The following is a 27,299-nucleotide window of genomic DNA, read 5'->3' as shown; positions in this document are numbered from 1 at the left end:
GTTTTTCGGCACCAGGCGGACCTCTCTGGGGAGCGCATTCCATAGATTGGGTGCCACCGCAGAGAAAGCCCTCCTCCGAGTACCTACCCTCCTAATTTCTTTCACGGAGGGTTCCCGGAGAAGGGCCTCTCCCGCAGATCTCAGGGGGCAGGTGGGCATATATGGACGTAAGTGCTCCTTCAGGTAGCCAGGACCCAAGCCGTTTAGGGCTTTATAGGTCATCACCAACACCTTCGATTGGGCCCAGACTTCAATGGGAAGCCAGTGAAGCTGACTGAGGACTGGAGTCATGTGAACATAACTTCCAGTCCCCGTCAGCAACCTGGCAGCTCTATTTTGAACCAACTGAAGTATCCGGACCATCTTCAAGGGTAGGCCCACGTAGAGCGCGTTACAGAAGTCAAGGCGGGAAGTCACCAAAGCATGTGTCACTGTCGCCAGGCAGTCGTACTCCAGGTAGGGGCGCAGCTGATGGATCAGCCGAAGCTGAAGGAAAGTGCTCCTCGCCACTGCTGTCACCTGAGCTTCCAATGAAAGCTCTGGGTCAAGGAGCACTCCCAGGCTGCAGACCTTGTCCCTAAGAGGGAGTGCAATCCCACTCAGGACTAGGTTCAATTCACTCTCTCCGAAGCCCGATCCGCCAACCAACCGTCTTGTCTGGATTGAGCTTCAGTTTATTGGCCCTCATCCAGCCCATTAGCTCGGCCAGGCACCGGTTCAGTACAGCCACTGCCTCACCTGGATTGGTGGAGAATGAGAGGCAGAGCTGGGTATCTCAGCGTACTGATGATTCCACAGCCCACACCTCCTGATGACCTCTCCCAGCGGTTTCATGTAGAAGTTAAACAGCAAAGGGGACAAAATGGACCCCTGTGGTACTCCATGACATAGCTGCCATGGCGCAGAGCCATAGTCCCCCAGCACCACCTTCTGGAATTGGTTATTGAGGTAGGAGCGGAACCACTGCAAAGCAGTGCCTCCGACCCCCAGTCCCGCCAGCCTATTCAGAAGGATACCATGGTCGATGGTATCGAAAGCCGCTGAGAGGTCCAGAAGAACCAACAGGGACGCACTCCCCCTGTCCTTCTCCCTGCACAGGTCATCGTACAGGGTGACCAAGGCAGATTCAGTACCGTACCCGGGTCTGAAGCCGGACTGAAATGGGTCCAGATAATCCGTTTCATCCAAGAGAGCTTGGAGTTGTCCTGCCACCACCCGCTCCAACAGCTTGCCCAGAAATGGGAGGTTGGCCACTGGTCTATAATTAGTGGCCATCTCTGGATCCAGTGACACCTTCTTCAGGACCAGTTGGACTACCGCCTCCTTTAAAGGGGCAGGCACCCGACCCTCCGTCAGAGAAGCGTTAACCACTTCCAAGATCCAATCCCAGTCCCGTGCTTGGAATTATTTATTAACCAAGACGGGCAAGGGTCCAGTAGGCAAGTGGTGGGACGTACTCGTCCAAGCACCTTGTCCACATCATCAGGCCGCAATAACTGAAATTCATCCATTAATTTTGGACCAGACGGCAGCATTGGTGTCTCCCCAGAAGTGTGCATGAGATAGCTCAGAAAATTATACTGTTAGCTAGTTTATGTTGGCTATTGTGAGGATTGTGGCTAGAAGCAGGAAAGTCTGAGGGGGTCCGTAGATGATGCCAGGATTCCTGCTAGTTGATCTGCCTCAGTGGTTCAGCTTGTAAGCCCTGTCCCTCTGCAGCAGGGCACTTGAGACTGACTGGGGACATTTGCACATCACAATAAGCCATGCTGGGCTGGTTGTTGCAGGAACAACCCAGGATGCATCTAACAGACAATTGGGCTCACCACAGGCTCTTTCCCCCTCCCTCCCACTTGGTCCTCCAGTTAGTATTCCAGGGGACTTGGTGGCACCGCGGGACAATGCCTGGGCAAGGCATTCTATTGCAAACTTGTAAAACTGTTCAAGTCTGCACTTGCACAAACCAAACTAGATTTTAAAAAGAATGAAAAATTGCATGTATTTGGAGCACAGTGTTTGTTTTTCTCTTAAAGAGAAGAGAAACCAGTGACAGCCCTTCCGTTATGCAGATTGTATACTTTCAAAGAGCTGTCACTGGCTGGCAAATCAGCCATTGCAGTCTCTCCAAAAACAAATAGAAATGATAAAAGAGACAGAACAGCCATGCTAAGAACCAAAGGGCTTCTTTTCTTAGCAGTGGGCACAGGGCCAGTGCCAGTTGCCCAAAGGGCACTTGAGATCTGACTGGCACTAGTGGTGGCCTGGACAGGCTTGGCAAGAAGCATGCTTGCTGCTCCTTGGTAGCCATAATGGGGTTGGTTACCTGGGTTCAGATGATATGATAACCCATCATGGGTACAATAACTCATGGGTTATTGTACAGGTCATGGGTTGTTAGGGTGACTTGTTTGCATGACATGGCCACACACCATCACTTGTCACCCACATTGTGTGAACCCAGCCATTCTGTGACATACAGAAGGCATGGGTTGCATAACCTCTGTGCTCTCTATGCATCGCGATAACAAATCTTCAGTCTTAGTGCTTTCTGTTCATTTTTGCCAGAGAAGTCCATGCCAGGTAGGGAAAACTTGTGGGAATTCTTTACACTTCCTCTGAATTCCAGTTATGTCTCCAAAATGCCTGAAATCCAATAGTGATGGAACTGGCTGGACCAGTGGTCCAACACAGTGCCAGGCAGCCTCCTATGTTCCTAACCTGCCGTTTCTGTACACTGGGGGAATAAGGAATTGGGTGTGCATGTCAGTTGTAAAACTTTGTTTACTTAATAAGTGAAGGAGAAATTACTGATTTCTTAGAAGCAGAAAGAAGATAACAATGAAAATGCTGTTTTAATTTTTCAATAAATGCATTAAATTTTAAGGCTTTCAAACCTTGCGAAGAATCCTCTCCATTACTGAAAGGAGAAATAGCAGTATTCATACATGATGGTGCTCATGGCTTTTATACTTGGTAATGCTGCTTGCGTTACCGGCTATGCACTCATACTCTAAATCAGCAGCTCCCATGGCGGCCCTGCTCTAATTATTGTAAGCATTGATTAGAGGTCAGACATTCTAACCTACCAATTAAAATATACGTCTGTCATCTTTTCCACAGATTCAGATATAGCCTGTGATGAATGGCATCAATTAAGCCACTTAAAAAAGCCATATTCGAGCACTGGATTAGAACATTCAGGGCTGGAGGGTTAAAATATCTCCTGATGTAACTTTTACAAGAACATGTCTTACGTCTCCTAATAGAAAACTTGCTGTTCAAGTATATATTCTGAGGAGGTCCAAAATGACTCTCACCAGAAGAAGGGGGTGTCAGCAAATTCAGAAAATTATAAATTAAAATTATACTTATTCAGAAAAACACAAAAAATTATATTGATGGGGAGCCAAAAGCAGCCAAGAGGAGCCTGACTGTGCAGTGGGCCTTGGATGCTGGCCGCTTGGTGGGTGAATGGGATGGAAAATGAAATGAGAACGGCTGAAATCCTGAACAGGAGTGCCTGAACTCTTCGTTGCCGGGCCTACTTGACAGAAAAGGCTGTGCACATCTGTTTGTGCTACAAATGCATCGTGTATGTGAATGATGCCTTTACTGGCAGGGTGTTAATGTATTTCTTTTCCGCGCATCAAGCAGAATTGTCATAGACCTGCTGGGTCCCTGCAGTGCAGAGAGCCCTTTCACTACAGCAGGCAAAAGGAGTGCCTGGACATAACGGGGAGCCTCTGTGTGCCTTTGTGATGAGGGATATGAATTTGCAGGCTGAGGTCAGGTAGAAACTGGATGGCTATACCGATTTTTTATTTTATTTTTTAACTCAGCCAACTTCCAGGTTTAGTGTTTCAATGGATGGGACCAGAAAGCCCAGCCGGGGCCTCAACACACCCAGCCAGGTCCCACTGACAACACCTCCCTTGATTTGCTCCTGCTCCATCCGTGGCAACCTGCCTCTTCATCTACCCCTCTCTCTGGCCCAGGCAGGTGTGGTGATGGGAAGGACGAGAAGTAGATGCCACCGCCTGCGGACTTGTCAGACAAGGAAGCGGTTCAGCTAGGAGCAAGAGGAGCAACAGTGGCTGGTGGCCGTGGGGGGAGAATGCCCTGAGGGAGGGGGCATTGAGAGCGTCTTACCTAAAGGCCCTCAGAAGCCTGCACCTGGCACTGGTAGTGGGAAAACTGCTGATCAGTTATACTTCAGTCCTGAATCTACCTAAAAGTACACTGTGTTGGTTGTGACGGGGCTTCTGTCCAAGCTGGTGGCTAAGAGAAGCAGATTTTAATTTGCTGCTAAAAAAACCCTGCGTCCTGTCTTTCTTCATAATTAATTCAGATTCAAACTGTCTAACATTAAGCAAGAGAGACTGAGTAATTCCTTTGGGCAGTCATTCCACACTCAGAATCCAGGAGCTTTATAAGTATCATGGTAATGTGGAGTTATTTGCAGTCACATTGGTGAGTTAACCAAGAGTTATTGAGGGACCAGCATCTGATTATGCTGCATAATGTATAGCAAAGCTTTTGGTGGGGAGTGGAGGGGGCATATATATGGCCAAACATTTCTTGATTATAAACAAATATATAAATACATACATACATACATACATACATACATACATACGTCCGGTATATTAATATACCTTTTGCCAGTATCATTGTTTTCTTTGAACATAGTACTATTCTACCTTCTGTTTCATTCCTTTTTCTCCAATCCACTGTAACCTGACATCCGGCCTATTTTATTGCCAGTGAATAGAAGGCAAACTTTTGCTTCGCTTGCTCCCTTGCATCCTCCTGTATGTAATCTATCAGGTCAAGGGGACTTCCAGCACTGTACAGAATGTTATCTTATCTTGCTGGGACAAGAGAATCACCAGAACTGGGAACCTTGCACAGCCTTTCAATATCCTTCCACCAAAGCTTGGGCAGTTCTTTGCTCCTGTTACACACATTTCACAGTATTAATTTGGGACTTCCTCTACTCTGGTTACTTTTTGGGGTGCACAAGGGGCTACAGGGGGAGGAGAAGTGAAAGATCAGTTGTACAAGTTGCCTTTGGTTTGCACAAGATTCCTTGTGTAACTACAGTAACATCTTCTATTTTCCAAAATATAACAGCAAAATACAAACATGATGACAGCAAAAACAAAAACAAAACAGGCAAGTGTAGATCTGTTTCCATCGCATCATCTTTTTTAAACAAAACATCTTCATGTGCTCTCACAATGTGATGGATGTGCTATATTTTATTACAAAGGGTCATTATTTGAAACCAATGTCTCCACTTTAATCCATTTATTTCAGTGAGGAATACTTTAGGGTACATTTTTTAAAATTCCAGACCAGAAGTTTAAATGTATTATTGTGTGACCAGGGTGCCACCAACCATGGGCACAAGGCCTGGCGAAGTGGCTCCAACCAGTACTGGCTGCCAATGCCAAGAATAAAGCAAGCTCAGTCTCTTGAGCTCTCAAGTGCGCTCAGGCCCTTGAGAATGACTGGCCAAGGGCCCCACTGGGGTCTCTCAGGTTGGTTTTCTTTGCAGCCCCCTTCTGTCCTTGGGGGAGCACAGGTGGGGTACAGGTTTTGCTCAGCGCACTGCATGCAACCTGGTTGTTAGATTAGCAATAGTGTCACCAATTATATGATGCAACCCTTTACACCTTCACCTGCAAAACATATAGTTTTGGTGAAAACAGGGTAGAAGATGTATTAGTGATTTAGGAACAAGTACAGAATGGGGAAAAGATCACTCAGATTCAGAGCACAAAGCAATAAGCAATTTAAAGTATCAAATTAGTGGCAAATGTCAGATATAATAGAAAATATGTTTTAGCTAGCACAGCCCTGCACAAGCTGCCTATCTCGTTCTTTGAAGACCAAAAATTCTTCCATGGTGAAGTTCTCCTGGTCCCTGTGTCAGATCTTCCTCCCCACCCTTTTCGGAAAACCTACATCCAGGCACCTTACCAGAGAAAACCCTTGGTGCAATGTCTTCTGATGTGAGCATCAAGCTGTTTTAGTAACAAGAGTGAAAGAATTTCAGCTGCCTTTTCCAGTGGAGTGTATCTCTTATAGTCCTTTGACCCTTGCCTAGGTGGAGGTTCCAGAAGGTACTTCTGTTCTTTGTCTGCTGAGTGTCTGGCAATGACTCACTTCTAAGATAGACTTTAGAAATGTTTAAATTATTGTTGTTCTTTTATCAGCTGGTCCATTTACCATTCAAGAAGGTTTGCTAAGTGGAAGCCCTTGCCCTTGATCTGACCTCAGCCAGGGCATCTGCTTGCAGTGCCAGAATCTAGATGACTTGACCTTAGCTTTAACAGAAATTTGCATCTGGTTGCAAAAGGGAGGTATCTTTCTGTTGGACCAGGGAAAACTGGAATCAGTATGCTCTGGCTGACTGTGCCATTCCAGGATGGCCATAGCAAGTACATATTTAATTCTTAACAAGTCTTTCTTTGATTTAATTGATCATATATATAATTATATATAAGTGAATTTGAGCAGGGTGAGAAAACAATTGAAGGTTTATGAAAATGAAAGTAATGTTTAATGCTATTAACAGTCATGTGGTTTAGAGAACCTTGTGAAACTAATTTTGAAAAGGATTATATATCACAAATTGATGTTGTGATCGTGGAAATTATAATTACATAGTCACTGTAGCTGGAAAAGAAAATATTCCTATTTTGTTTGCCATTGTTATGTTTTATGATAATATCAAAATCAATAAAATAAATATTCTGTTGTTTGGATGTAAGTAATATCTCCAGGGAACTAAAAAATTACTCTGCAATTTGAAACACCATTTTTTAATGCTTTGTACCAGTGAAATATCATAAAATGGGTAGGTTTGCATGCCCCATTAACCCAGCCTGGCAATAGGCCACAGCTGACTGGTTGTTGCATGAACAACCCATGGTGCACCCAACAGATGATTGGACTCATCATGGGCTGTTCTTCCCCTTCTTCACACTCAGTCATTCAGATGGTATCCCATGAAACTCAGTAGCTGAAGCCAGCTTCTCTCTCCTCCACCCATGAACATGAGCATGTTTTGGCTACCACAGCTTTCCCTACAGCTTTTCCCTTCAGAGATTATGGCAGCCCTCCAAAGTGCCCAAATACTGGGGGAAAAGAAGCCACCTTGCAGGAACTGGTCTGGGATCAGAAAGCAAAATGACCAGGCACAAAAACCTGATGATTTCATTGGGAACATGACTGACATATCCAACCATTGCTAGAATTGGAACAAAGATGGTTTAAACTGAGCCAGATAGGTGATCCGTCTAGCCCAGGAATGCCTACTCTAGCCTTGCAGCCTGGTGCCCTCCAGATGTGCTGGACTGCAACTCCCATCATTCCCACCCAGCATGCTTTTGGCTAGGAATGATGGGAGTTGCAGAGCAATGCATCTGGAGGGCACCAGGCTAGGAAAGGCCTGGCTGGAAGTGGCTGTCCAGGTTCTCAGATCCAGGGCCCGATGGGTTGTTCAGAGTCTCTGGCCCATCACCTTTTATCTGTCCCCTTTGATATATACGTGTGGTAGATATTGATTTAGCTGGAGATTGAACTTGGGACCTTTGCATGACAAGCGAAGGCTCTGCTACTGGTATATTGGCCGCCTCTGCCAAAACTGGGTTGCTAATTTGGATACACTTGGTTTGCTTGTTTTTATAAACCCTTACATTGCAATTACTTTTAATGACCTATCCTTTAAAGACTTTTAAGAAAGCAAGCAAGAAAGAGTGATAACCATGATCTTAGTTCTTGTTTGGCTTTCTGCTCAGAGTGCCCTGATTCACTGTTTTGTCATGGTTTGAAAAAGTGACTTTTTATATTTGGCTTTTTATATGCATCCACTTATGGACTGATGCCATCAATGCAGGACTTGCCTCTGAAAATTGTACTCTGAGCCCTTAAAAATAGCACTCAAGTATACCAGTGACAAGACACCTGCAAACAGAGAGTTTTTCTTGTGTCTAGCTTCTCGGTAAGCTGAGTTGAGTTGTCAAAGTCATTTGCTGTAATAAGAGAAAGGCACAATGCTTTCTGGATGGAAAAGCTGCCAAAAGGTCTGAAAATAATCTACCCATCTGAGACACACTCTCATGGAGTGGCTAATTCTTCACAAATGATTGTGCTGCTTTGGAACCAAAGGCTGTTTAATTGGATAAGTGGATGCCTCTCTGAAAATGAAGGAGAGAAGCAAAACTAGGGTTATAGAGAAATGCGCCTGAATGGGAAGCTTGCATAGTCAGCAGCTCACTGTCACATGTGCTGGGGACCAGCAGTGAGGGTACTCTACCAACATGCAATAGAGTGCGCGTGTGTGCTCTCATCATCATCTTTGAGAAGCTATGGACTCTGTCTCAAAAGTTATGTTATCCACCAGGGAAGGACGACCCCTGTGCCCCACCCATATGTTAAGATGTCTGGGTGGTGAGTCATCATGTGAACAAGACCTAAGTGAAATCTTTGGTCTGAGGGCCACCGAGTGTAATGGTTAGGTCTCATGGGGACAATGGCCTCCAAGTCTCTCCTGTGGCGCATCCTGGTATCATAGCCAATCCCTCCAAAATTCCCAGGCTGCTGCCAAACTCTTCTGGACTCTGTGCCTGGAGCCTAAAATAAAGACTTCCCTTTCCTTGCTTGGGGAGAAGAAGGGGCTGTTCCAACCCACCATAGTCTATAGTTCCTCTCTGGAGAAGGAAACCCCAGAATATGCAGGGTAAGGATGGCAAAGGAACTCTGGCTGCCTGCACTGTGTGGTTTCACTCTCAAGCATCCACAGATGTGGACTAGAGGAACTGTCTCCCCTCTTCCAAGCAGGGAGTGGAAACTCCTTCATGTGCAAAGATGGGAGGGACCACAGTGGATGTATGCATGGGGCGGGGGGAGAGAAGATGGGGAAGGATGTATGTGGGCTGGCCTGTGACAGTCGGGGGGGGGGGAGGAATATGGTGCCATCCACCGCCAGCTTTAGCTGCACCTAGTGCCAGTACAAGGTATCTGATGTGTCACCCACTGCCACAGGTGTTCTGGGAGGCAAAGAGCTCGTACACTGCTAGATCAATATGTTGGGCATGGACCAGGCAGCACAGGGTTCATCTCTCTATTCAGCCATGACTCCCACTGGGTGACCCAATCACCACCTCTCAGTCAAAGTCCTTTCACAGGGGTGTTGCCAAGATGGGAATGTGGGGTGCGGGGGTAGGGCATTTCCACTGTTCTGCCTCCCATGGAGGAAGAGTAGGACGAAACAATATAAAGAACCAATAATATAGTAGTACCAATAGTACTGCTTTCCCCCTGTTACTACCACACCAGCTGGACAGTTTGATGTGTCTGCTTCCCCTGTCATTCTTTGATAATAGTTCTGCGTTTCCCCCATGCTTTATATCAGGTAAAAGCTATCAATATGTTACTGGAAGGAAATACAGTCTGTGAGTCTGGAGCAAAGAACCTGCAGGTTGTTCACTGCTTCTGGGCTCCGCATACTTCTTAGCAGCCCATGCCGTTGTGCTCCCTTAATTGGGGCTATATTTAATGGCTTTGCCACGAGAGTTTTCTCACTTTAATAATGAGATAAGGCCCCTGAAGGCAGCCAGTGTTCTCGTTCAGGGCAAGCGTCATGCTGCAGGAAATCCTGGTTATCCTTCCTGCCTTGTGCTTTTGGCCAGCCTCGGCGCTGCTGGAGCTCAGCCGGAGGGAAGGGCATTCCCTTAGAGAGCTACAAGTGCTTTTAGGATTAGTGCAAGGCACCTCCAGTCTGCTGCGGTGCCTCGTCTCCACACAGTCCAGGATTGCTTCCAGACCAGTCTGTTAATGGCCTTTGTTTGGGACCCACTGGGAACATCTGCCCCTCTTCGTTCATCTCCAAGGAACAAGAAGGGATTTCTATTTTTGAAGTCATACAGGTATCTGAACCGTGTCTGCCTAATGTGGGTGGATGTTGTTGACAGCCCAGTCTATCTATAGTTTTGTCTCTAAGGCCCGTAGTATGGAGAAAAATCAGGGGGAGGGTTGTCAATTCCTGTTCATTTGCACTTGCACTGAAAAGTATTTTTACACAATGCATTTTTGCATCTTATCTTCTAATACTGGCCTTCTCCATAAGCAGCTTAACAAGAAGTTTAGAAGATTAGTTTGACATAAGTGTATCACACTTGAATTAACAATTTAAAATAGAAGACTGAATGGACATGCTGAAAGACAAATGAACACTTTCAAATGGGGCTTGAGAAAATGGTTGAATTGGGACTTTCAGTGATCTGTGTGCATTATTACATAGCAGTAACTGCCTGTTCTGTTTCTGAGTGTATGGGAGAGGCTTTGAAGTTTTCTTAGATTTCAGCCATAAGCATGCTAACTTAGGGTCCTTTCTGTATCTCTGTTTTACTAATTAAATCAAATAAAGCAAAATTCATTACAGATCTTTCTCCCATGGGGACAAGTAAACTAATGGAGAGTTATGGAGAAATTTGTTGACAATGTAAGAAACATGTTTAGCTGCTACTATTAGTTAAGAGTGTAGTTCTACACTGGGTACCTGGGAGGGAGTTACATTCAACTCAGGGAGGGTTGCTTCTGAGTAGACACATAGGGGAGTGCACTGCTGAGTAGCTTAAATGCCATTTGCATAAGCATGTGATTCATCCCATGGATGAACAATGGATATCTATCCTTGCTGGACTGAATATACATGTGTGCATGCTTCCTTCCTACTAGTGTTCCTATGCCTTCCCAGGTGTGTTGCCTTCTATAGATTTTCTAGGCTACCAGGAAATACAAGATTTTACCAAACATTTAGGCTGCAGTCCTGGACATACTTACCTGGGAGTGTGTCTCACTGGATTCAGGAAGACCCTTGCTGTACTAGTATTCCTCACCTCCACAAACATTTTGCTCCTCTTACATAGACTACACACACACATGCGTAAACTCAGAGCACAATCTTCTACACGTCTATTCAAAAGTAACTCCCACTGTGTTCTGTGTAGCTTACTTCCAGCATAGTGGAATTGCAGGGGGAGTACGAAGAAATGATAAAGAACATTTTCATTACACCACTATGTCAAGAGTTGGAAGCTAACAGTTTCCCTGAGAAATATTGTATTTCTGGTGACTTGACTTGTTCTTTTGTTCATCTCCCAAATCAACTTATGCAATGATTTTGTAATGCACTTAATTTACTTGAAGACAACCGATCCTAGTTTGTAAGCAGTTCCATTTTCTTTAGTGTTTTTTCTAATCATTCTTCTATTCTTCAAGAAAGAAAATTCTTGCCAGAGTTAAATATCGTTTCCTGTTTACCATAGGAATGGACTATTAGGGTACTGTCTGCAGTGCCATGCAGGTTTTCCACTTTCATGCATGATTTCTGCTCAGACAATACATGCCAGCAGAGGTGTGTCCTGATGTAAGGGGGAAAAAAAAAAAGAATTATCCATCCCAGTGCAGTAGACAAGGTAATGGGCTCATGCACATGGCTAGTTTTTCAAATAAACTAGCATGCAAAAGTGTACTGTGTGAACTTTAAAACAAACAAACACCCAGCATTCAGTACTCTGCTGCTTACCCATTGCTGGATCAGATCCCCATACATAAACGTTTGATGCTTTCAGCTGTGTCTGCATCAATCATCCATTTGGACAGTGGTGAGCAACGCCACTTCACTGTCCTTCTTGCTCCCCGCAAAACAGTGCTCGGTCTCTGGGTAGGAGATTCCAGTGTGCAGCGGCCCACATGGCACCTCCTACTCCATGCTAAGATCTCCGGATTGAGATCAGTGCTCATATTAATCAGTGCAACGACTAACCATTTATCTATTAAGAAATTCTAGGCAGACATTAATTTGTTAACTCTGCACTCACATTAATATGAATTTTATCCTTGAATGTAGCATATTCTATCAAATTTATTCTTTTTCTTTTAAATACTGTTTGCAGGGGTTTCAGAATTTACTAAAGGTGTAGTTACTTGGGGAAGGGGAAAGAACTGAGAAGAGGTTTTGTTTATTAGCTGCAAATAGTCTATCTCTTATCCTTTAATCATATGTTGTGGTTGAAAATAAGATGCAGAAATTGGAACTTTCATATAGTGTTACCTACTGTAATTTCAGCCCCTTTGTTTCATTCTTCTTTTCAGTTATGTTTCAAAAACAACGATCAAATGCTTTAGTTATTTGCTTTGCTGTAGGTCTAGATTATTGCCTTCATCAACTGACAGTTGTCTCCACGTCACTGAAATATCTGATGACAGTGTCAGTGCCCATAATCTTCTAAAAATTAATGTACCGCAAGAGTCGCTTCCAAGTTCTCAGAGCTGTTCCACTTCCCAGTTTGTGCTCCAGGATATTCTGTTACTTGGACGTAGATGTGAGAGTAAGAGAACAGCATAAATGTTTCTGCCTTACACAGAGACGATGACCTGAGGGAGTGATGATTCAAGGAGTGTGCAGCCATATCTGCTCTGGAATATTTTAGACAATGTGTTGAGCATTCCACATGGCTTTATAAAGCCGAGGACAGGAACCCTGTGCCCAGTAATCCATTAGGAGACCAGGATGGAGCTACACGAGACATTTTTAGTGTCATTCTAGTGTTTGGTTCAGTGCCATGTCACATGATTGTCACCCAAACAGTCCTCCTGGCCATTATATATCTTGGATTTGTTCAGACCAACCAAAGCACAGTTTTATAGGTTCCATTTTTACTGAAGTCCTGTTCTGATAGGGGAGCATTGACGTCAATGAGTGTTCAAGCAGGGGACCAGCAGCTGAACATCAGGAAGTGCCTCTTTGGCTTTGACAAACCTGCAGCAACTTGAGGGAGGAGAGAAGCCCCATCAGCCTTCCCTCACCCCCCCCCCCATTTTTCTTTCTCTTACTTGCCCACTGACCTGGAGAGTTAATGCAATACTGCTTCCTCCTTTTCTCCCTGGAAAAACTAGGTCTATGGAGAAGGAAATCACATTATCTGCAGTGCTGCGCATTCAGAAGTACATCACTGGGGTTGTGCTTATAGGCATGTCTACTCAGGAGTAAAATCACATTATCTGCAGTGGTGCACAATCAGAAATGTGGTCAGTTGTGCTTCTGTAGATGCCTAACTCTGTAAACCTCTTTGGCTTTCAGTGGTGCTTACTCAGAAGTCAAACCCATGGTGCTTATTCTTGGGAAAGTCAGCATGGGAGAGGGGCTGCCCTTGCTTTTGGGAGGAGGGCAACAGCAGCCCCAGTTCACGGGCTTCATCATACGGAAGAGGGAGCATGGCAGCCAGCAGCCCCACTTCTCTCCCCATCCCCTTCTCCTTCTCCATGACTTTTTCTGAGGGAGCAGGAGGAACTGTCAATCCCCCCCTTTAAAATGCTACACACTATTGAAGGATGAGGATAAACTTTCTTAAAGGCCATTTCTCTGTAGACATCCCCTTTCCAGCCCTTCCTACTTCTCCAGTTAGGTTTGCTTGTGACTCAAGATCATGTTTTCAGCTGTGCTGCATTCATTAGCATGTGCCTCAGTGTGTTTTACATAAATGTCTCCAAAGACATTGAAGGGGCTGTAGTGTAGATTTCCTCTAGAATAAAAGTGGAGCTCCAACTGATTTTTAGCTTTCTGACTAGCAAGTTTGGAAGGAAGTGATCCTCATTCTTAATAGAGGATAAAGCTTCCATCTCTTTGTGCTCCCTGCAGAGCTAGCAAGGCAAGTTGCCTTTGTTAAGCTGGAAAATAGGCCTGCAGCTGGATGGGTGACCACATGTGGAAAAAGGAGCAAGGGGTTGGCCTTAGAGGCCCCTTCCAACTCTATATTTATTCTATGCCAAATCAGTGAGAATTGCTGCAAGAGAAACTAAAGCACTAAGATATTTCCATATGTTTTTCATTTTAATATAATAGAATGGTTGCTAATAGTATGTCACTTAAGAATTTTAACTTTTTTTAATCTGATCTGTTCTTGGATGTGGAACGATTGAACACTCAACAAGTAAGCAAATCAAAATGTTCTATGAAGTCTATCTGTCATACTGTTATTTAGAATTTTTTAAACGATGTTCTACCCTATGTCTTAAGATCTTTGAGAGAAACTCCACTTTGAAAGAAACTCCATTATATAGCTTTAATCAGGACGGATCACAAATAGCACCCAGCAGGGCTTTCTTGGCTGTGGCATGGAATTCCTGTCAAGGGAGTTTGAGATGGCCCTTTCCCTATACAATTTACATTGTCAGCTGAAATCTGTGCTGCATTTCACATAACTACCCATGTAAATAGATCTCATCAATGAAGCTGTGTGACCAAATGCACATGGGCCAGCGGATTGGGCTGCCTTACTCACATAATATCTTGTGTCTTTGAGAAAGGGAAATTGTGGGACCTTTGGATGATTCAGTATAGATCAAGAGGTAGACAACTTGTGGTCTGTCAGATGTTCTTGCCCTGCAAACTCGCATCATACATGACCACTAGCTATGCTGGGGAGGGCTGATGGGAATTGCAGTCCACCATTTAAAGGACCACATCTGCCCATCCCTGACACAGCTGTCATAGCTCACGGGCTGTTTTCCCCACATGGCTAGTATAATGAAATTACTTTGAGGGGGAGATTTTTAAACATAAGAACTGGAGTAACTTTGCCTTCCTGAGCATTTTTCTGCCCAGACGAGGCCGTGGCATTAAATGCGACTCAGTGAGGTTTTTGATCAGTTACTTTTTAATAATGGATTTCATGTTTGGGCTATTATCTCTGCATGTTGCTTCCAGGCTTGAAAGACAACTAGAAAATATGATGAACTGATACACTGGTGAGAGGGTGTGTTATTTCTGTACCAAATTCCATTATCTCTTTTCCTCATTGCACGTATCCACCTAGAAGGAGTTTGCCTGTTACATTCTCAGCATGCCTCATTTGGCAAGGAAATGCAGCAACTTCACTTTCACAGAATCGCTCTGGTTCCAGTGCAAATCCTTGAGGGACCCCAGTGTTTATTTCCTTCCATTGTGAATGCAAAAGGGCAAGTTACGATGACAAGTCTGAGCTTCAATGGCTGTAAAGAATGGATTAGGCAAATTCAGAGTATGATGAGACAGATTAAACAGGCTTTGAGCCTTGCAGTTCTGGGAAATAGATTAGTTGTTTTATTGGGTCATCTTAGAGGCTGTGTTTTTCTGAATGCATGGAAATCATAGCAAATGGACTGAGAAAGCAGCAAAAGGACTGTTGGCCAGGCATTGGAACAGCTCATCTTCCCTCCAACCGTACAATGAATGGCTCAATAAATGTGAGATAATATAAAATGACAAAGTTAAGTAACTCTGCTGGGATGTTGTAACACTGACAAAACTGAAAGGCACAATCGTCTGTTTGTTTAAACAGAAAAAAGACCTAAAATTCCCAGTATTCCCTACTCAAGCCTGCACAGGTTTAAAGGTGATCAGAGCTCAGTTATAGATTTCCTGTGATGAAAGGCATAGATTTCCCTCTGTGTTGTGGATCCTTTTTGTTGTTGTTGTTGTTTCTTTTCAAGATTTTTTGTTTCATTTCCATAGTGGGGCTGTGATTCGTGTGACAGTTACCAGGGCTGTCTTTGAATGTGACTGTGCCAACGCACAGGGCTATCCCAGCATATTCTCCACCCCTGAGGTAGAGTTGCTTCTGCTGCCCCCATGGGAAACATATTCACCAGGGAATAAGGAACATTTTGTTAAAGAAAAGGTTAATCTATTTTTAAAGTAAAAACAATTAATTAAGCAGCCATAAGCATTTACGGGCCTGTCTGGCCACACCTTCCTACTATTGCTACTAGAGCCAGTGTGGTGTAAGAGTTAAGAGCACGGGACTGGGACTCAGATGATCTGGGTTTGAGTCCCCGCTCAGCCAGGGAGCCAACTGGGTGACTTTGGGCCAGTCACAGACTCTCAGCCCAACCTACCTCACAGGGTTGTTGTTTTGGGGATAAGATGGAGGAGGAGAGATGTTGTAAGCGGCCTTGAGCCCTTTGTAAGAAAAAGGCAGGATATAAATCGCAATATAAATAAATAAATAAATAAATAAATAAATAAATAAATAAATAAATAAATAAATGTTTTTTGGGGGGAAGAAAAGAAGGAAAAAAGGACGGTGCAGTGAGTTGATGCCAAGCCTGTTTGTGGCTGCCCACATTTCTGCCATTCCCTCAGTGATCTTGTGTGCATGTGTGAGACAGCAGAAGGTGCTCAGTTGCAGGACTGTGGATTTTTTGAGGGGACTCCTTGAACAGCGGGTGCGCAAGCACATGGATGTCCAAACCAGGATGTGGAATGTGACATCTGAACTAAGCTAGAATCTGTCCCTTTTTTGGATTGCAAAGAAAAGAAGATCAAGCAGAGAATTTGTATCTGCAAACTAAGGATGAGTTAGGAAGGGCTATAATTGTGTGTGTTTATGGAAAGCAAAACAGTACTGAGAAGTTTCCAGTTCTTAAGGAGCTTATAGGTCAGGATCTTGGCATATGTCTTGAGGATTAAAATCCAAATGTTTTTAACAAGGGAACTTCATTTGTCATAACCTGTGAAATTTGCAAAATGGGGCTTGATAAATGAAATGAAATCCACAGATTTTTGAAAACTTACTCTTTACAGCAGGAAATGGGTGATGGCAGCTCCATACAATCTTAAATCCTATCGAACTAGTGGATTTTGCATCTCAGTAAATAAACACTGGATTTTGGTATACTCTATAACATGTCCTTAACATCCTGCACTTTACATGGTTTCCCCACTTTCCAAATACTGAAAAATCATAACAACAACTATAGATTCAGTATTGTTTTGGATGTTCCTACATTTTACTTCCCCGTTTCCCTCCTTTGGTTTCCATCTAGAATGTTTCTTCTGGTGAAGAAACCTCATCATGTAGTCATGAAAAGCTGCCCACCATTGACTTCCATAGGCAGATGTTCAGGAGGTTTATGTGAAAGGAGATTGACTCACTCCTTTCATTTAATAATTCCATGTGCCACTGCATTTTATTCCCCAAGTCTTAACTGTGAAATATTGCCATGGCTATTGAACTGAGGTACATATTAAACATATGTAAATATTTAGATGAGAGCTGTCGAATATAAGGCCTACTAACTTACCAGGCCTTTCTGGGGGCCCAGTCTGAGCTTCAGTACTTGCCCCACATTCTGCACAAATGATTCAGCCAGTTCCAGCACCGAAAGAAGGGAAAGGGTCAGTTGTATCCATTTTCTCAGCACCTACCGCAAGCATGAATTCCCGTGTATTTCCCCAGAATGTGAGGTGTAATTTAATACCTGCAGCCCTCTGACTAAGGACAAAAGCACATATGACATTTACTTCACTAAATGAACAGCGCTGTGCAGGTTCAGACAGAAAAAGGTCGTGCAACCGCCAGCATGGATCCTGGTTTGTGGGTCAGGCACATCCTCTTCTGGCTTCTGTGGTCCCAGGCTGCAATTTATAATGCCAGATATGGGGCCTTGTGGTTACGTTAGAATTTTTTTATAGTCACAACTGTATCTTCAATGGAATGTGTGTTGTGGGTATCATTCATTCAATTTGCAAGCTGCATCTTGAGGCTGAGTCTAAACAGCCAATTTCATGGCCACAATATCTGATCTAATTTTTTCAGCCCCAGTTTCGTTGTCGCACAGCCTGAGGAAGTGTTCAGGAGAAGGAGAAAGCTTGCACACTATTTGGTGGCATATTGGTTGGATTGAGTAGAGGGACTGCTCGGTTTTGAATTTTGGTTTTGCTCATGGAGCAACGCTATGGCCTTTGTTTCCCTGAAGAGATAGGTTGCTGTAGCACATCCTTCCCCAACCTGGTGCTCTCTAGATGTATTGGATTACAGAATGTGTAGAATGGAACTATGCAGAGCTACTTTAGAGATCTGTACAATGTGATTTTACTTTTCTTCTTCTTTCTGGAAGGACTTCTCTAAACTAAAGGCTCTTTATATGACTTCCACAGCAGTAATGTATAAGTAATCCTAACAGTGCTATAAATAGAGCAGACATCAGATCTGATACCCAATACATCAGGCAAACATGTTGACACAAGTTCAGTATGCACCAGAATACAGCCACTTAATTTCTAGGAACTGCATGGATAAAACTGGTATAGGGGAGTCAATTCAAATGATCTCTCGGTGTTAGGGAGGTATTAGTCAGTTGTGAAGACAATAAAAACAAACCCTTGAGGCTGTATTATTTTCCAGGAGTGAGTTCTATGGAATTCAGCTGACTTACTTCTGAGTAAGAGATTATAAGTCTTTCACTTTGGTTTTAACCAGAATTTTCTCATCTCACACCACCCAGGACCAAATACAATCTGTGCTCAATTTGCATGCTTCTGAATGAGCCACTTGTTAGCATTTAGAGAACTTCCACAAGCTGCAGTTTTGCTGATTTACCCACCCTGAATAGATGCGCACACAATTGCGATTTGTCTGTTCTAAATTTGGTGTTAACCCGTATTTTTGTTAATGTTCCATGTGAGTTAATGAAATATGCTTTGTCCTTTACTTCAGGCTAATACCCAAGCAAGTTAAAAAGAAATCAGCACATTAAAGCTATCCTGGTAACACAGCTCAGGGATAATTCTACCTAGGGTGCAGAAATATGTGTGTACAAACAGACCAATGGTTCACCTAGTCCAGCAGCCCACTGAACTCAGAGGGACTTACTTCGGAACAGATGTGTATTGGATTGCACTGTTAGTCCATTAAAGGAGCGTATATATTCTCCTTAAGTGTCCATATGCAAGTTCAAAATGTAAAGCACAATTTGGCCACTTAAGAACCATTCAGTGACCCCTGCCCTCAATGTATGGAGACCTCCAAACTTAGCCTGCTGCAAGGGGCATGAACTTGACCTTTGTACTCCCAACACCAAGGACACTGGATCCTGGTGTTAGGATGCTGAATAATCAATCTCGTGACCCCCTCCCCCTAAAAGGATTGGGGGCCGTAGGATTGTGTGCTTAGCTCGACAAAACTCCGGAGCTGGTATAAGAGTAGTGACTAGGAGCACAGACTCTGGTGGGGGTCCTGTTTCTCATAAGTCTCAGGTGTGAATCACTGAGTGGTCTCAGCCCTCATCTGTAACACTGGTCTAAAAGGAGATAGCCTCAGAAATGAAAGTAGCTAAATTTTATCAGAATTGGGTCACTAATAAAGGAAAATTACGTCCTGAGTATTAATTAGCTTCAGTTTCCAAGATACAGCTTCAGGTCAAAATTGCATCAAAATAATTCAAAATTGTCATCTTTATCATCATCTGAGTCTAGAGAATAGGATTCTGGTGGATCTGGAATTGGCAAGTCCTCACCATGGGGTACAGGATGCAGTGTGAATGGAATGTTTGGATATTCCACTTCTTTCTTGAGATCCCTTTTGCAACTGGGGGAACCGTGCAAAAATGGCACACCACTGGGACTGCGAAAGACATGGACTGTCTCTTCTTGTTTAGCCAATTGTGCAGATAAGTTGCACATGGAATGCAACAATAATGAGGGCCCCGGCTCTTGTCCTGATCCCCGATTTTGCATCCAAAATATAGGTGGAATGCCTTTCTTACCACTGCCAGCATACTGTACCTTTGAGATGCAAATGTCACCTCGCCACAAATGTAGCAGACGTTATCTGTGTTGTTTACACAGTTTCAAGGCATCTTGGCTTCTGAGGGAAAATATCATGCAACTGTGCCTTGGAAATGTTAGGCAATAACACTTTCACAAGCCACCAGATGTAACTGTATGATGCGTAGATCTGACCAAGACAAATGTACCTTGCAATAAAAGAACAATAAATTACAGTTAGGTAATAATCTTTAGTCCCAGAGTGAAGATAAATTTATACACTTCCATGTGGTACCATTTGCATTGTTCTACCGTACTTTGTTAAGAAGTTACAAGGTACCATGATCATCAGACCCCTCCCTCCCTCATAGGCAAATATACTCACCTGTGTATAAATCTTTATTGTGAAATATCTTGAAAACTTTAGCCAACCAGCACCTTTTATCACCTGTTTTCTAATTCATCTAATCAAAATATGTAAGAATGAGCACGTTTTACCTCGGAGGTCGATAATTTCCCAACATTTGTAGACCAGTGAATATGGGAATAATAATAATAGCCTACTTGGAAGTTGTGGTACAGACAGCAGAGATAACAGTTCGCTCACTTTGAGTGCTTACTCCACAATACTAAATATACTTAAAGGTCATTTATCCTTCCCTACAGTATTTCCATCCCTGTCAAGTCAAACAAACTAGAAGAAGACACTTAGTGCATTTCCAGCTAGGGATGAGATTCAGATGGACAAAAGGAAGCAATTCTTTGCACAGTGCATAGTAAAACCATGGAATTTGCTTCCATGAGTTGTGGTGATGACCACCTATTTGAGTGGTTTTAAAGGGGACTGGACAGATTCATGGAGAAGGGCACAACCCTGGTGGCAGATACTCATAAGCCTCTGAACTTGGAGGCTTCTGACCATCCAACCCAAGGCATGGTGGCAGTGATCTCTGCAGTGGCTGAGCATTATATTCATCTGGCCATTTTTGATTTAGGGAAGGAAGCTGGGGCACCAGCTCCACAGCTCCAGCCTCCTCCCCTGCCCTCAATTGTCGCATGCCCCCTTTTCCTCCTCCTGGCACAGCTACAATCCTGGGGGTAGGTGGATGGTCCTGGCACAGTTCTTTCTGTGTCAGCTGTAAGTATGTATGTTGGGGGAGTGCTCAAGATCAGAGGCCCTTGGTGCTCGAGATTCCAAAAAAGCTATAATCTCCAAGATGGTGTCAGGAGGAGGCTATCACATTGTCCCTTAAATCTATAAAAGGTAGTCCTGATGGATGAATGCAGCCTCCAAGATCAGAGGCTTGAAGCAGGAGGGCTCTGTTCCACTCATGTCCAGCCTGAGGGTCTCCTGAAGGCAGTTGCTTGGCCACGGGGGGAACAGAATACTGTACTAGGTGGCCCCTTGGTCTGATCCCACGGGGCTCTTCTTACATGTCCTAGAGAAGTGGTGGTGAACCTTTCAGAGACCAAGTGCCCAAACTGCAACCCAAAACCCACTTATTTATCGCAAAGTGCCAACACTGCAATAAAACCTGAATACTGAGGTTTTAGTTTAGGAAAAAAAACCAACTCATACATTAACATCTTTTGTCTTAAAAGAAAAAAAATGATAACAGAGCTTTCAATGATACAAACAGCTTTTTATTGAAAGGTAAAAGTTTGCTTTTGGCCTGCTCTGAAAAAGGCATCTGAGTGCATTTCCTACCTTGTGGGGGCTTCTGCTAAAATCACAGCCAGTCCAAGCAAATCCCTGGCAGTGCACTGACTGGCCATGGGAAAACTCAGATGGGTCGCGGCTAATGAGTCACAGGTCATGACATCATCACCTGGCACCGCTACTCCTTTGCGAGCATGCGCATGGCCCCTGTGTGTTCTGTTACCCGATGCTCAGCAGCTGGGGTGATGCTGGGGCAGCTGGCTCACATGTCAACAGAGAGGGCTCTGCCTGCCCACTGTGGCACGCGTGCCATAGATTCGCCATCACTGTCCTAGAGTCTGGGTCACTGGAATCTAATCTTCACCAGCCTGGAGTATCTAGCTGCATTGGACTAAATAGCCAAGCTGGCCAAGGGTGAAAGGAGTTGTGTTGGACTATGCCAGCTGTAAACAAATCTTGCCTGGATTTTTCCTCTCCCTTTGACATTTGTCCTTGCTAGGTTCTGGGTTGCGAACCTTCCTTCTCCTAGCCAGCTGCTCATCCATATAGCCATTCATGTCTGGCCCAAATGGAGGTTTGCAAGCTCAGTGGACTTTGGAATTTACCACACCACTAGTTATCATGAAAGAAACTAGTCTGGTAGAAACCAGAGCTTCCCTGAAATGTATTTGGCAACTTTCAGAACATTGAGCAGGTGGAGGAGGGATGGGACTCAGTGGGCTTATTACCTACATTTGTCTAATCTAAATACAGCAAAATATTACTAATTGTTGATGTGCAAGCACATTATTTAATATGACACAGATGGCGCATTTACTTACTCTGTCATATTAGCCAAATGGAGCATGCTATGATTGGAGTTCTGTTTCAAAACACATCCATCCGTTCATGCTGCTGCCAGCCGTCTATTATTGTGCAAGCCACCAGGGAGGCTGGGTTCAAGTTTCACTTGAAAGGCTGGTAACTGAGGCGCATCCTGGAGGTACATCTGGTTGCAGCCATGTCCTGCCTGCCAGAGGCTTCCAGGTGCTCCGGGATCAAGAACTAGCATGCGGCAGCATGTGCAGTTCATCTGATTGTTTTTTTAACAGTGGTTTCACATCATTTTAGCTAAGCAGCTCTTAGAGGCATCAGGCAGGCAATCCTGTTTATAATATACACACACCAGGGCCTGGGATCCCCCACCATTTGGGGCGATTATGTACGTTTGAAATTTGAGAGAGTGTTGGCAATACTCTTGTAAAATGGCTTTCATGGAGGGGAGGCTGCCCATTGACAAAATGGCAGCTGTAGCAGCTGAGGCCCATCTCAGAGCATCCTTTCCAAGAAGGCAAAACAGGTTAGACTGACAGAAAAGTAAAGCTCCAGAATCTAAGGCAGAAGGGGGATCTGAAACCCCAGACACAAAGCCACTCTTTCAACCCCACAGGGCTTTTTCCCCCAACACTTATTCCACAGAAGAGAAATGCATGAGGATTAGAGGCATGCTGGAAGGGAAAGGCCTTAACCTGGGATCTAAAAGTGAAGAAGTCCAGTGAATCACTCTGCAAAGAGCATTACACACCGGATAACTCCCATCACACCATTGTCGGTGATGGCACACATTTCTCTCATGCATTGCTGTTAGATCAGGGAAACCTTCATTCCAGAACTGTGTATAGAAAGGGTCCGTCCTAGAAATTATGGATTTTCTTAAATCTGATCCTTCTTTGTTTCATGGGTTTCAGCAGCTTTTAGTTTTGTCAGCCACTTATTGATGGAATTGGATTTTTTTTCCTATTTCCCAAACTTGCATTTGCACTGGAAAGAAAGCACTTATGCAAATATGCATGTCAGAAAATTCACAAATCCATCCCAAATTTGCATTATCATACTTTAGCCTAATGGGGTGCATTTTCAGATAACATTGTAATTTTTATTTTTAAAACCATTTAGTATGACTGAATTAATATATGATTGCAGAAAATTCTAAAAATGGCTATGCAAGTCCATGGAACCCATGCAAATTGGGAAGAACCATTCTGCTAGGGAATCCGCAAGTCAGATTCATAGAACTCATTTGAAGCCATTGTGGATTTCTCTTACTTTCCTAGTATGTCCTCAGCCTTCCTTCTTCAGTGTAGGTGTGCCCTGAATTTCTAGTTGCCTTTATCAGCAAAGGATTTGGGGAGGCCCAGGGCAGATGCTTCAATCAACCTGGAACCCTCCAGATGTTTTGAACTGCCATTTCCAGGCTTTCTGACCATGTCACACTGGCTGGGGCTGCTGGGACTTACACGATGGTCCTCTAATATGCTGGGTGTGTCTAAATCTTTCTTGAGGTTGGCATAGCCTCTGTGTGCCTCATTAACCCAGGCTGCTTCTGGCGGCCCACTTTGTCTGGCAAGGGCCATGTTCTCATGACCTGGCTCAATTTGTATTCCCCTGTGCCTCAGTAAGGCTTTTTTTTTTTTTTTTTAGACAAAGTGTGGAAGACAGAAAGATCTGTGCAGTTCCCCAGGCATAAATAACACACATACCAGTTGTGATGGGAAAACTGCATTCTTCATGTCATGTTTAATTAAACACAAATAGTTGCATGGTTGATTATATGGATTGCCCCTTTTCATAGCAAAGGGAAATGTCTGCCACTCCAAGAAGTCCTAGGGCAAGTTTTCCCAATTTGGTGCTCTTCGGATCATTTGGACTACAACTTTCAACATTCCTGACATTGGCCTAGCTGGATGGGAATGATTAGAGTTGAAGTCTTAAGTATCTGGAGAGGACCAGGCCAGGGAAGGCTGTCCTAGATCCAATGTAGCTGCTACCAAATTAAAAACACATTCAGTGGTGGTACAGAGATCCTTTCTTTTCATTTTCACTGAAGGACATGAGTTCCTTCAACTCCTCCAACCCTGACTTTTCTGTATTGGCTCTGAAGAAAAACTGTAACTCCTATCAGTTCAATGTGGTCACAGTTGGCTTACACAGCAGGAGCACATGCAAACCCTGTGGAGTCCTCTCACAGTGAAGGATTGTAACCACATCTGGCTAGATGCAGCTACAATATCTCCCAGTTTACAGGTTGATATAGGGAGGTAAGGGATGGGGGGGAGGTGGATCAGCATGTGTGGCTCTGTGCCCTCTACACTTTCAGTGTTGTGATGCCAGCAGAAAGCTTCATCCCCACGACCAAATTTATTTATGTATCTGTGCTTTGCTTTTCAGAACTAAAGGGTTATCTCAAAGGGATTCTGTGGTCCCTAGACAGCATATGGATAGCCATGAGATGTCTGGTAGCTCGCTAGATAGCTGGGGAAATTGCTCCTACCTTAGAGCTGGGGAATCCCTCTCGGATCCACCTCCCTTCCTTCTGATGGCTGATGCAGGAGGAACTATGCCAGCTGCTTCTCCGAGGCTGCAAAAGAAGAATTCCTTTCCTCGTTAAATGATACACATGTATCTTGGGCAGCCATCAGAGTGGAAAAGATGAGTGAAAAGAGCGGATGCTTCTTTTAAGACAGTGGTTTTCACGTGAAGATTTTATAAATAACTTTTGTGTAGAACAGGTTCAGATTGGAGAGGGCAGTGTTGGTGTGGTGCAGCTTGGGCTTTCCTCATGCTGGGAGGCACAGTCCTGTGCCTCCTTCCAATATGAACAAAAACCGGAATAAGGGGTTGGCATGAAGGGGCGGGTCCCTATTTTCTCAAAGCTCAGGACTGATTCACAGATTGAGATCAATAACCAAGGGGTCCTTGGGAGCTCCACACATGATAGGAAGAAGTGGAGATAAGGCAGGTGAATGTGACGCCAACAAGAGACCACAGTGAGCAAGATTCAAGCAGGAAGTGTGATCTAAAAGCAGTCTGGACAGATTCATAAGTTCAACAGAGGTATGGTAGGACACAGAGAGCTGGAACCAGAATGATAAGATGGACATTTTTTCCAGCAGTTCTTTCAAACTTCTGGCTACTGCTCTCAGGGAGAAGCTAGAATCTCATTCTGCAGCCAGGTGAAGTTTGTTACTAGCTTCAGAAAAAGGTCTTCTTGCAAGCAGAGTCCATACCCCAGAAGGTCCCCTTGAGAAGTCCTTTTCTCCAGCAGGGTTCTTCTCCGGGACTTCTCCTGTCTCTTCAGTCACCATCATTCTCAGGGGCTTGAGGGTCTCTCCTCTTTTGCTTCTGAAACAGATCCCCCGCCTGCAGGGATACATCCTGGCAAGCATTATTGAGGGCCAGGCTCCTCCAGACCTTCTGACCCTGGCGGTCCTAAGCCCTGACAGCCCCTGGGGAGGCTGGATCCTCCTCCAAGGAGAGATCATCTAGTGGGGACATGGCAGCAGGCCCATGCCCCTGATTTGACATCAGGGCATGGGGCTATGTCCCCTGTCATTGTCTAGCCAATGCAGTGTGTCCTGCGAGGTAGTCCAGCCTGCATCCCAAAGCAGAAATGCATTCCTGATGTAACAGGTGGCACTTAGACCCAGGAGAGACTCTGCTTATTTGCATTCCTCCTCCTCCCAAAGGGGCTTATGCTTAGCAATTTGCCATTTTGGTTGGCATGGATATTTAGGTAAAAACTCCAAAATGCAGGTGAAGTCAGCGCTAAATGTCATGAAATAATTAAGGCGAGCATCTGGGCTGTGCACTGCTAATGGAAAGGCACTCATACCTGCTGGCCTGTGGGAGAAAAAGTGTTGTTAAAGATGTGTGGCAGGTCACGTTAATTGAATTTCTTTGGGGTTCCGAATATCTCGGCAGCAGCATGAACTGGAAACCAACAAAAATAATCTTGTAAATTCTGGAAAGAGTTTTTAATTTGTACTGTGCCAAAGAACGCTCCTACCAGTTTTTGATCAGTTTAAGAGAGAAGACATTGCTTTCAAAAAGGAATTCAGTGAAGAATCATAGAATAGTAGAGTTGGAAGGGGCCATGAAGGCCATTGGGTCCAATCCCCTGCTATTGCAGGACACCAATTTATACCAGCTCACTCAGATGGCTGTCCAGTTTCTTTCTGGATGTCTCTAGTGTAGGAGAGCCCACAACCTCTCTTGGCAGCTGGTTCCACTGTCATATTGCTCTGACAGTGAGGAAGCTTTTCCTGATATCTAGCCGGAATATGGGTTGTCACAACTTGACTTGATTATTCCTTGTCCTACACTCTGGCATTAGCAAGAAGAGATCTTGACCTTCCTCTTTGTGACAGCCTTTGAGGTACTTATACAGTATTCCAGATGAGGTGAGAGGTAGAGGGGAACTACTACTTCACATAATTTGGAAGTAATACTTCTATTAATGCATTCCAATGCTGTTTGGGCAGCTGCATCACATGGTTGCCTCTTGTTTAGCCTGTTCACAATAACTCCAAGATCTTTTTCTTTCTCAGTTCCGTTGAGCCTTGTATTACCCATCCTGTATTGATGTCTTTGCTGGAGAAATTCACATGGGATGGGTTTGGACTCCTTGTGCTTATCTACTGCTCAGCATGGCTGAGCAGTAGATCCCCTCTTTGTTCATACAATCATTGCCTGTTGCCGCCTCACTTCAATTGAAGCCTGGTCATCAGCTGTGAGGTTACAGAGCAATGGGGAGATGTGCAATTGGGAAAAAAATGCAACTTTGAGTGGTGCCTTTGGCTTCCTCTCAGCAACTAGGTAAGCTCAAATGTGCTATCAAGGAAAATTCAGAATCAATTATGGAAGAAGGATGGAAGCCTTGATCACAGGGGGAAGAGAACTTTCAGGAAATTGCCCAAATTGGATTTTGGCGTAGTGCTGATTCCACCTCTTTCCTGGGCTGGACACAACATCCTTGCCACCATACACCTGCTATCCATTTTCCAGGGTAGCAGCAGTATGATAAGCCTCTGTGCTAGAAATGAAAAGCCACTCTGCCGCATTCTCTACATTTTTTCACCTTTTTTATTGTGGCCACCTTTTCTCTCTCAACAATGCCCTGGAATGATGTGATATATGAGGACTTGTAGCGGATGCAAAAGAGAAGCCAGGCTGACAGTAAAAAGGTTGTTGCTATCACTTGGAGCAGCAACAGAAACC

The 27,299-nt window shown here is 44.3% G+C and overlaps 1 protein-coding gene across 8 annotated transcripts in view; it reads left to right on the top strand.

Annotated features, from left to right (window-relative positions):
* Window positions 1-27,299, top strand: part of PDE4D (phosphodiesterase 4D) — a 666,530-nt gene that overhangs the window by 442,379 nt on the left and 196,852 nt on the right. The window contains exon 1 of one of the 8 annotated variants that reach the window (XM_044446043.1): window positions 9,000-9,938. The exons of the other annotated variants lie outside the window; for them this stretch is intronic. Coding sequence (XP_044301978.1) covers window positions 9,847-9,938 — 92 coding nt within the window. The 5' untranslated portion in view covers window positions 9,000-9,846. Of the gene's footprint in view, window positions 1-8,999; window positions 9,939-27,299 lie in introns of those variants that run through there. 8 annotated transcript variants of the gene reach the window in all.

This window comes from Varanus komodoensis, unplaced genomic scaffold, assembly GCF_004798865.1.
Source record: "Varanus komodoensis strain SLA01 unplaced genomic scaffold, ASM479886v1 scaffold5, whole genome shotgun sequence".
Classification (NCBI taxonomy): domain Eukaryota; kingdom Metazoa; phylum Chordata; class Lepidosauria; order Squamata; family Varanidae; genus Varanus; species Varanus komodoensis.
The sequence above is the reverse complement of the archived record's forward strand: the minus strand, read 5'-3'. Positions and strand labels throughout refer to the sequence as shown.